At 44.4% G+C, this 11,514-nt stretch overlaps 1 protein-coding gene across 5 annotated transcripts in view; it reads right to left on the reverse strand.

The window, feature by feature from the left end:
• Nucleotides 1-3,310: 3,310 nt before the first annotated feature.
• CETN3 (centrin 3) overlaps nucleotides 3,311-11,514 on the reverse strand; it is a 34,073-nt gene continuing 25,869 nt past the window's right edge. For 3 of the 5 annotated variants that reach the window (XM_050943934.1, XM_050943936.1, XM_050943933.1), the window contains one exon: nucleotides 4,704-5,065. In XM_050943934.1, coding sequence (XP_050799891.1) covers nucleotides 5,024-5,065 — 42 coding nt within the window. In that variant the 3' untranslated portion in view covers nucleotides 4,704-5,023. Of the gene's footprint in view, nucleotides 3,567-4,416; nucleotides 4,480-4,703; nucleotides 5,066-11,514 lie in introns of those variants that run through there. The other 2 variants (XM_050943935.1, XM_050943937.1) reach the window with 2 other exon arrangements.

Here is an 11,514-nt window from a genome sequence, read left to right on the forward strand (position 1 = left end):
GAGGGAAATGCCTGAAATCTGAAACTGTGGCCTTTATGGCAGCCTTTCAGAGCAGCAGATTCACCTTTTCCTCTCTGATTTGAGTACACAGAAACAGCATAGGAAAATCTGGAGGCCTCTCTACAGTTACATGAAGGCAGATGCTTTGACAAGTGTTTTGGAAAACTTTTGGTTTTTTCTCTGGACCCCATATCTAGGGTCTCTTGTACCAAGGTCCTGGATGCTCTAGGGAGCAGACATTTGGCAGAAGCTTTGGCTTTAACAGTGCTAGACACTCTGGAGAGTCCCTGCTGGGCTCAACAGGGAGAACTAAGGTCTGGCATTGATTCCCAGCACTGAGGCACATTTCCACAAAGGGACTCAAGCACTAAAACACAGATTTTAAAAGATATTTAGGTGTTGTTGCACTCAGCATCATAACCCCTACCTGGTGTGGAGCCTCAATCTTGTTTTCAAAAGGGATGTAGGGACTTAGGATGGGACAATTGGTGGGATTTAGACGGTCTCTACATTCCTTTTGAAAATGAGATTGAGGCTCCTAAACCAGTTAGGTGGTGCAACACTGAGTGCATCAACATCTAAATACCTTTAAAAATCTGGGCCCTAAAGCCCAGATTTAGGTGTTACTACAATCCACAAAATCCTCATTCAGTGGCCACATAATCCTGTAGGTGCTTAAATTTCCACTGTACAAGTTGCCTAGGTGCCTAAGATTCTGCCTCTGGGCATGCCCACTGCTGTCCCAGGCTGGTGGCTGGATGCTTATCACACCCCTAAGCTCTGCCCCTAGGCATGATCCTCAAAGCAGGTGAAGCAGGGCAGGCCACTTTAGTAGGTGCATTCAGAGCTAACCTAACTACACATAAAACATCCTGGAGGGGAGGGTAAAAGTTTCCCAACTATCACTGCGATAAAGGTTATTGAACTGGGATGTGGGCAAGCCCAGTTCAATTCCTCTATCTGATGAGGGATTTGAACAGGAGTTGTACAGCTCTTGGGTGTGTGCCCTAACCACTGTACTAACAGATCACACTCTGTGGTCCAGTACAAATTTAATAATTTATGCACAGCTTCAACAGGAGAGCTTGCGAGAGACCCACATCAGAATCTCCCAAAGCCTAGCGGCTAGGGCTTATCTTCCACCCTCAGGCCAGTTTTGTGGAGTTAGGTGTGCACTGCCGCTGTTCTTGCAAGAAATGGCTGGCTTAGGTGCCTAAGATGCCTCTCCTCCAAGAAAGAGTTCCAAACTGCGGATTACAAGCCCTGAGAGGGGCAGGGTGTAGGACACACCTCTCTTTTTAGCAAATGGTACTGGTTAGGTGAGGTGGGTACCCACAAAGCTTGCTGGCTTAGGATTCTGTTCTCATATGCCTCTCTCCTCCCAGGCATTGTATAAGGAGCCTAGGCACCTAACTCAGGATTTATGAATTTCACTGGGTGGCTAGGTGCCTGAAAGTCAGGCTTTAGAACTCCAAAGTCCCTTTGTGAATCCAGGCCTGCGTGGTTTTTCTTGACTCAGGCTTTTGGATTATAGGTTTATCATTTGAAACCTGATTAATGATAAGCTTACCAGAGTTTCTTAGGATAACTGAAGAAGGGTTTAGAATTGCATCCTATTTCTTAGATGCTAGATTTTACATTTGCAAGCATAACTGGCATTTCTACACAATGTGGTAGACTTTAAGGCAGATGTTACCATGATGTTTATCCATCTTTGATACTGTTCTGCCACGCTGACATTATTTGGACTTGCTAAAAGGTCATGAAGCAAAGGGGGATAAAAGAAAAGATAGTTATCTTTTCCATAACTGATGTTCTTTGAGATGTTGCTCGTCTATTCAACAGTAGGTGTGCATGCTTACCATGTACACTGGTGCCAGAAGTTTTTCCCCTACCAGTACCTGTAGGAGGGAGTGCCCCCGCGACCCCTGGAATTGCAGCTGCTTGGTGCGGTGGAAAGGGAACTGCGTGCTTCCCGCCACCCTCAGTTCCTTTTTGCCAGACAACTCCGGCAGCAGGGAAGGAGGGCAGGATGTGGAATAGACATGAGCACCACATCTCAAAGAACACCAGCTATGGAAAAGGTAACTGTCTTTTCTTCTTTGAGTGATTGCTCATGTGAATTCCACAGTAGGTGATTCCAAGCTGTATCTGCTGGAGGAGGTAGGAGTTCACAAGTTCTCAGGACGGAGTACCGTCCTGCCGAATCTGGTGTCACCCCTGGTTTGGGAGACTATCGCATAGTGCAAGGTGAACGTGTGAACCAAAGACCACATGGCGGCCCTACAAATGTCCTGAACAGGGATGTGGGCCACAAAGGCAGACGACAAGGCCTGCGCCAGCGTCAAATGTGCCCTAACAATAGGCGGTGGAGAAACACCTGCCAGCTCATAACAAGTGCAGATGCACGAAGTGATCCAGTTGGACAACCGCTGAGTGGAAATCGGCTGGCCTCTCGCATGCTCAGCTGAAGTGACAAACAGCTGCGAGGACTTTCTGAAAGGTTTGGTTTGCTCGAGGTAGAAAGCCAGAGCCCGCCTCACATTGAGCGTGTGGAGGAAGCATTCCTCCTTAGTCATGTGAGGTCTGGGGCAAAGGACTGGTAGAAAAATGTCCTGACCCATGTGGAGACCACCTTCTGGAGGAATGTAGGGTATGGGCAGAGCTGGACCTTGTCCTTATGAAACAGTATATGGTGGCTCGGAGGTCAGGGCTCCAATTTCCTTCACCCCATCCCTCATGCTTGGGACTCTGTGTATCCCCCATTTCCTCCTCTGCCACATGCTGGGAGCTCTATGTCCCCTCCCCCCAGCTTCCCCCTCCATGCCAGTAGCTCCAGGTGGCTCCTCTTTCCCCCATGTCAGGGGCTCTGTGTGGAAGTCCCCTGATTCTGCTATCCCCATGTTACCATTTTTCTGTATGATGGTAATGTGGGTTATGCAAAACTAGTAGAATTCATCTATGTAACTGTGAATAATGCTTGCTCATTTAATAAGTCATGACACAATAGAGGTGCAACTATAAATACCCAACAAAAGAATCCACTGTTACTTTTGAAAAATAAAGCTTATTTAAGACTAACAATTTAAGTTACAGTATAATTCAGTTTTGGATTAAAACACAAACAACAAGACTTTCAAATACCAATAATAAAAGAACATTTTATTAAAAATGGGAGTTTGTCAAAACTTTATATATCAAAACTAAGGCCACAGCTACTGCTAACAAAGTAAACTTCAAAAGATTTTTTAAATATGATTTAATTTAGAAATCTCATACAAAGCTATTTTACAAATGAATACTCAAAACATTTCAAAAACTTAACACTGTTTATTCTAAAAATTAATGTTACAAATTACTGAAGTATCAGTACATAAAACTTATGTTTCTTTTGGTCCTTTGAGAAAAGTAATTGTTTTGCTTGGGTCCAGCTATAGAAATAAACAGAACCATAAGATAGCAACTGCAATGTTAACAGCCAATAATCCTCCCTTTTTGTTGTTGAGTTCATTTTCTTGAACTTTAAACGTCTCCAGTCATAATAGCAATGAACTCCTCCTGATTGACTGTGGTAAGAGACACAGAAGGTAGTTAGACAAACACAGTAGAGGTCTATAATAATGACAGAAAAATATTTAATGTATATGTTGCACATTTTATTTTAAAGCTTCCCTTTTGTATTCTTAGATACTGATCCAATCAATGCACATTGAAGTTAATAAACATAGGTCTGGATTTTTTGCTTCCAATTTATAACCAGTTAAGACTCTTCATTACACAAAATGTATTCACAACACTGTTTTCACAATTTTTAAAAACGTAAGCCAGAAATTCAGTATTTAGGCATTACTATAGAAGTCATTGAAGTCAAAAGCTCAGTGCACAACAATATCTTGCCATAGCAATAGTTCTATTTACCTATTATAAAAAGTAATTAAAAAAGATAAACTGTTAAAGAGACTGTAAAAGTCCAATTTGGAATACTGTGCACAGTTCTGATCACTCGTATACAGAAACAACGGAGAAGTTATGAGGAAATGTTAAATGTATTCAGCATTTCATCGCTGGAAAAAAACCTTTCACTGTGGAGATGTTAGAGTCTCTTCATGGTTATGGTTTAATTTCAGTTTGCCTTTAAAGCAGGGATTCAACTACTTTGTTATGTATGAAAAATACACTATCTTCCCCAAAATTATAGTACTTATAATGAATTTACAAGTAAATTTGTTAATTAGTTTGAGTTAAAATTAAACTGGATCCTTAAGAAATTTAGCTTCTGTTGCAGTGTTTCCTTTGCCCCAGATAATTTTAATAATGGACTAACAACTGTGACAGGTTGCCCCCCTTAAGACACCACCTGATGTGCTGAGATACCACTGAGCTTGCCTGTTATGCCAGCCTGGGCACCCTTTTTACCTGTCTTGCTGAGCCAAGCTATTAAGCCTCCTCCAGGACACACACAGGCAGGGCCACACCCAATTGCAGAACGAAACAGACACGGAGATCAGTTCTGGGAAGGCTCAACTTAAGCAACTTGCCCCAGCACTGATGTGTCCAACTCCCTTGCAGTGCAGACTCAAAGTTCTATTATGAAATCTGCCTCCATTTCTTTATCAGCCTATAGCTGCCTCAGTTCCAGGGCCCTCTGATGTGCAGCCTTTTGTTCATCAATTTCCATCTGTTTTAATTCTAACTAACTTTCTTCTACTTGCAATCTGTAGCACTCCAACTTTTTGATAGCTTCACTTTCACTCATTTTGCTGCTTTTCTGCCTCTACTTCCCTTCCCCAAAATAAACAAACAGAAAATAACAAACCAGTAACCACTTTGTCTGTTCTCTAGTCACCACACTTAAAACCACCACCAATGTTTCAGGGCAATAAGCTGTGCAAACTATCCTGCCTGCTATGCCACTATGATGGGTTGCCCCCCTTAGGATGCCACCTAATGTGTTAAGATACCACTGAACCTGCCTGTTATGCCCGCCTGGGCACCTTTTTACCTGTCCTATTGAGCCAAGCTATTAAGCCTCCTCCAGCACACACACAGGCAGGGCCACACCCAACTGCAGAACAAAACAGACACTGAGAACAGTTCTGGAAAGGCTCAGCTTAAGGGATTTGCCCCCAGCACTCGTGTCCACCTCCCTTGGAGTTCAGACCCAAAAGGTATATTATGAAATCTGCCTCCTCCCTCAATGTGAAGGAAGGTATGCACAGCCTCTTACTGCCTCCTCCCTCCCCCCCCCAATTGTGAATTGTCCAAACGGGGTTATATCATAGACAAGAAATAGTTTTATTAACTAAAAAAAAAAGTGAATTTTAAGTGAATATAAGAGAGACAGAACAAAGCAGATTACTGAGCACATAAAACAAAATACGCAAGCTAAGCTCAATATACTTAAGAAGCAGGTTACAAAAGATAATTTCTTACCCTAAATGTTATTTTAGACAGGCTGCAAAGTTTCCGTGATTTAGGGTTCCAGTTATATTTCTTTTCAGACTGGACTCCTGTCTCAGTCTGGACTCCCACCCCCACCCCCTCTTCTGCTTTTCCTTCAGGTGTCTTTAGCAGTCTTTCTTCTTGGGCAGACAGGCCATGGACAAGAGGAGTCCCATTTGCCTTCCTCTCCACTCTTAAATAAGACATAAGGCAGGAATCCTGTTTCTCAAACTTGACTCCCCTTCCCTTTCAGTGGCAAGTTACAAGAAGTCCCAGATAATGTTTCGTATCAGGTGACAAGACCACCTGACTTAGCAGTGTCACAGTTATATCCTCAGATGCCTCCCAGGAGGGGGACAGATTAGTATCTTCATGGTCTTGTTGTTCCTTCCTGATAGCCCATCAAATCTGATGGCCTGTTGTCTGGTGGGTGTCTTCCGAATACACACCCAGTTGTAATTGTTACATAGTTCATATTCCTAACTTTAGATGCAAAAGTGATACGTGCATACAAACTGGATAATAACATTCAGTAAATTTTAACCTTTCCAATGATACCTTACAAGACCTATCTTGCAGAAAGTATATCTCAGTTATGTTATATCCATATTATAAGCATATTTTCATAAAGAATATGGAGCGAAACATCACAACCATGCTTCAAACTTTCCATATGATTAAAATTAATTGAAATATTACACACAAGCTAAAGTTGAAGAAATTAGGCTGTAACTAAGTGAAGTTATTACTGATTGTTGTATCCAATCGTTATGATTGTATAGGCTACATCAGCAGTTCTCAAACTTCACTGCATTGTGATCCCCTCTGACAACAAAAATTACTACATGACCCCAGGAGGAGGGACCGAAGACCGAGCCCCACCACCCCAGGGCAAGGGAGGGGCCAAAGCTGAAGTCCAAGGGCTTCTGCCCTGGGCAGGGGGCATGGAACCTTAACCCTGGGCGTTGGGACTTGGGTTTGAGACTTGCTGGGGACCAGGGCCAACACCAACCTTGGCGACCCCATTAAAATGGGGTAGTGACCCACTTTGGGGTTCCGACTCACAGTTTGAGAACCCCTTTGTTACATAAAGGTTCAGACCTAGAGCTGAAGTAAGTCTTGAAGAGCCGTTTTGACATCAGAGGTAACTCCACCAATCACTATACTTCCTCTACAGCTAATCCACACACATCCCCTCTCCGGCTCCTATGCAGAGGCGCGGCCAGGCGGCTCTGCACGCTGCCTCATCTGCAGGCACTACCCCTGCAGCTCTCATTGGAGTGCATAGGAACCGGAGCGGGGCCATGCCGCGGCTTCCGGGAGCCATGTGGTGCAGCCCCCAACCCAGTGCCCAGGCCAGAGTGGGGCCGAGACACGTAGTCAGGCCCCTGACCCAGCGCCCCAGCCAGAGCATGGTGGAGCCACATTGTGCAGCTCACGGGCCAGATCCAGCCTGCACCCTGTAGTTTGCCCACCCCAGCTTTACATAGTTAGTTTTGAGATCCACTGAGAGTCCATAGTGGCTTTTTACCAAGCCACATCGAACGTAAATTCAGGGGTCAGAATTTGACTTTAATCAGTCAATTTTGTTCTCAGAAAAAGACACTGGGTGTAGCCCTTCACACCTAGCAAGTTACCAAAGTGGCCTGCAAATTCTGCCCACATTCCTAAAATATAAGGCAAGTATACACAACAAAATTAAGTCAACTTAAGTTACAACAACTTACAGCCACCACAGTAATTAAAATCACATTTGCGTGTCCATGCTATGCTCCTTGTCCTCACTACCAGCACCTGCATTGATGCAGAGAGCTGTGCACCATAACTAGCTATCCCACTGTGCAACTTGCTACCACCTAACACAGGGTGTTTTGGGAAGGGTTTGCAATGTCTCATGGGCGGGGTAAATGAGTTGCACCAGGGTGATGGCGAACATGGTTTCAATGTCTCATGATATTTTCTCCATCCCATAATTTTGTCTGCATCCCATAATGTTCTATGCCTCTTTTCAAAAGTCCCACAAACCCACACGTTCACTCTATGTGTGAGAAGCATGGATCCTGCACAGCTCTGCAAGGTGATGAGCTTTGAGAGCACAGGGCACCTGATTCCGCAGTATTTGCAGAGCCACCAGAGGAGCCACAGGGACCATGACCCAATTCTTTGGAGGCTAGCTTGCTGTGGGACATAAAAAGAAAAAATTCAATGTCGCTGGCATTCACAGAGCAGCTGCAGATGGTGGGATGCCAGTTCTGGGCCCAAGATCCAAGCACTGATGGGCGAGATCACAATGTTATGCAGGTATAGGATGATGCACAAGGCCACATTTCTGGATTTCTGTGCAGAGCTCACCCCAGCTCTCCAGCACAGTGACACCAAAATAAGATAAGGCATGCACTGACAGAGGAGAAGTGAGTGACAATCACTGCATGGAAACTTGCAATGCCAGATTCCCGACTGATCAGTAGCAATCAATTTGGAGTTGGGAAATCCACCGTGCGGGTTGCTGTGGTGCAAGCATGCAGGGCCATTAACTGTGTCCTGCTGTGAAGGACTGTGACTCTTACCAATGTGCAGGACAGAGTGGATGCTTTTGCAGCAATGGAATTCCAGAAGTGCAGTGGGGCAACAGATGGCACACATATCCCTATTTTGGTACCAGACCGCACTGTCACAGAGTACATCAACATAAAAGGCTACTTTTCCATGGTACTGCAAGTGGTGGTAGATCACCATGGACGTTGTAGTGACATCAGTGTGGGATGGTCAGGGAAGGCGCGTGACACTTGCATCGTTAAGAACACAGGTCTGTTCAGAAAGCTGCAAGCAGGGACTTTCTTTCCAGACCAAAGGATTACCATTCTGATCCTTAGAAACCCAATCTACCCCTTTCTCCCGTGGCCCATGTAGCCGTAAACCGACCACCTCGACAGCAGCAAGGAGCACTTCAACTACAGGCTCAGCAGGTGCAGAATGACAGCTGAATGTGCCTTTGGCCATTTGAAAGGCTGTTGACAGTGTCTTCTCATGAGATTAGACCTCAGTGAAAAAATTATCCCAATGGTTATAGCTTCCTGCTGTGTGCTTCATAATATCTGTGTAGCAAAGGAGGAAAAAAGTTTCCTGGGGTGAAGGTGGAACAGCTGTCAGTTATAAGAAGAGCTCAATAAGGAGCTATATCGTCCAGGGAGGCTTTGAAAGACCATTTCAATAGTGAGATACAGTAACGCGTATTGCTGTAACATGATCTGACATTGTTTTTTGCACCCCGATATGAACCTTGTAATGAGCGCTATGTGTGCAGTAAAATCCTCGTCCGCTCCGTCAGCTAGGGCGATCCTTCAAGACCTGTGCTGATTATCTGAAGCACCAGAGGTTTGCAGGATCTCTTGGTACATGTCATCCTATGTCCTCTTCCTTCTCCTTATCTGGCTGAGTTGCTCCGCTGGTGTGGATGGTGGGACTGTCAAGGCCACATTTCCAGCAGCAACGTGCAGAGGTTCTATTATGAGTATATTCACAAAATAAATGGAAACTTGGTATAATGAACTCACTGCCTTCGATCCACACAAGTTGCAAGCACTACATTCTCACTCCTTCTGGGGATTCACAGAGCACGGCAGGTGTCCCAGCCATGGTGGGTACAGACCAGGGAGGGGATGCGTGTGGAGTTCGAACAATACGGGCAGGGAGTAGCTCACATGCCTGCAGATCTGACAGTTGAACTAAATACTGACACCATTCTCCACAGGCGGTGGCGATTTCAGATGAGATATCTCACTCTGGAGGGTAACAGAGGCTGAAAGGAAACAGTTCTTTCACACTTCCAACTGCAGACTGGGGCTATATGTTATTACTCTGTGCGTTGCAACAGTGCCTGCTGAAGTAACTACTGAGTGGCACGGAAGAATGTCCTACCGTGGCAGAAGAAATAAGGCAGCCCTCCCCAGAAACCTGCAGCAGAGGACTGCAGACTACTTTCAGGAAAGTTTCCTCAAGCTCTCTCTAGAAGATTCACGGGACATCCTGGTGCACATTAACAAACTGTTCTGCAGGGCTCTCTCTGCCTAACTGTACACGGGAATGAGAACAAGAGAGCAACTCTACCTCTATTGGATATTTAACTATCTTTTCTAGCATGATTAAAAAAAGAGTAAATGAACAGACATGTCACTGCAATATCAAAGCAAACTGCATACTTATCAGTGATTACTTCCCCTGCATCAGGCTCACCCATGCTGGACTGCAGGGACGCGCTTGACTTCTGTAGAGTCAAAACACATCCTGGCTTGCTGAACCACTGGATCCCCCGGTCGCTTGTCTCCCATATTCCTCCTCCTCATTGTTCTCTCCAGGGACCTGTAACTCCGGCTCCTCCAAAGTATCCACAGGGCTCTTGGGAATAATTGTGGGGTCTGAGGATGCAGCTCTTTGTAAAAGCAGCATGTCTGCAGCTCTGCACTAAAGTGACTGTTAGATTCCTTTGCCTTCTGGAACACTTGCCGCTGCTCCTTGTCTTTCATACTGCATTGCCGTGGGCCCCTCCTGTAGCCCTAGCCCCCTCCCCCCCCACACAAAACCCAAGCAATCTGCTTGTACATATCAATGTTTCTATAGCTGGATCGAAGCTGTGCCTGCACAGCCTCTTCTCCTCACAGATCCAGGAGATCCACCACTCCTGTATATTCCAGGCAGGATCCTGTCTGCAGCATGGAGCCTGCATGGTCAGCTAGGCAGTCGCTAAGTGAGCTCTCCACACCAAGCAAACAGGAAATGGAATTTTAAAAATTCACAGGACTTTAGAGAGGAGAGGTGTACACCTGTATACCTGGCCACTGGGCAACAGAGTTCAAAATGATGACCAGAGCAGTCACCATATGGCATTGTGCGACATCTCCTGGAGGCCACTAAAGTCAACCTAAATAACATGATGTCTACACTGACACTGGGTCGACCCAACTACATTGACCTAAGCGTTATGCCTCTCACAGTGGTGGAGTTAAGTCGGTGTGGCAGGAGGAACATTTTAGCATAGGCGCTTACTGAGTTAGGTCAACGTAAGCTGCCTTGCACTGACCCAATTCTGTAGAGTAGATCAGGCCTTCATCGTCATTAAAACAGATAAGGGGCTTATTTAGCTGATTTCTGCTTAGCTTTCGCTCTAATTTTTCCATACACACAGATATACAACACTCCCACTCGCACACCAGTCCCTATAACTTAAATCAAGCTTTTCCTCTTACAGGAAGCAAGAAAGATCCATTGTTATTTATATTTTTTAAATATTGTAGTAGGTGCTCCGATATTATGGCAATGGAAGTCATATAAACAAAGCGGAGAGATATAGGCTTTAGGCTACTATTGCATAATAACACTTGCTATGTAAGCCGCCTGAAATTAGTTGCACTGAACTAGAACATAAAAATGCAAACCCGTTGATATGTCCCAAAGGAGACAAGATGTCAGAGTACCTAGAACAGTTGTTGCTTGGGTAAGACAATATTCCTTAATACTGCAAAAACCCTGTTTTTCTATTACTTGCTTTTGGATTTTCCCCATCTTTACTAAAAATTAGGTTCTATCTCATAGTAATTGTGACATTGCATTGAATACTGATAAGATTAGAGATTTGTTTTCAACATAAACATGGAAAATATAAGCCATTTAATACTATATTTAGAGAATGAGTTTCTTTTAATTTACTAACTAAATCTCTTTGAATGTGTCAAAAGCACTTTGCACTGAGTCACCATAACAAATACATTTGTTTTTTAAATATTTTGTGTTATCCAACCCTAAAAGTGTCTATAAAAAATTACAACACATTTTCCCCTATGTGTTCACAAAATTCCAAAAGAACTCATGTGATTTAATTAAACCTTTTCCAAAACAATCATCAGGCTGAGGTTGCCAATCAAGGAGGCCTGGTCTCCCTTCAGAGCCCAGCAATATTTATCCTGCATTTGACCAAAGGTCACTGCAGCATAGTGTAAAGGTCTCCCACATGGGAAGTACACTGCCTCTTCAGGAACTCTCAACAACTGAGAATTCAGGTCAAAATACCAATTGAGT

This window comes from Gopherus flavomarginatus, chromosome 3, assembly GCF_025201925.1.
Source record: "Gopherus flavomarginatus isolate rGopFla2 chromosome 3, rGopFla2.mat.asm, whole genome shotgun sequence".
Classification (NCBI taxonomy): Eukaryota; Metazoa; Chordata; order Testudines; family Testudinidae; genus Gopherus; species Gopherus flavomarginatus.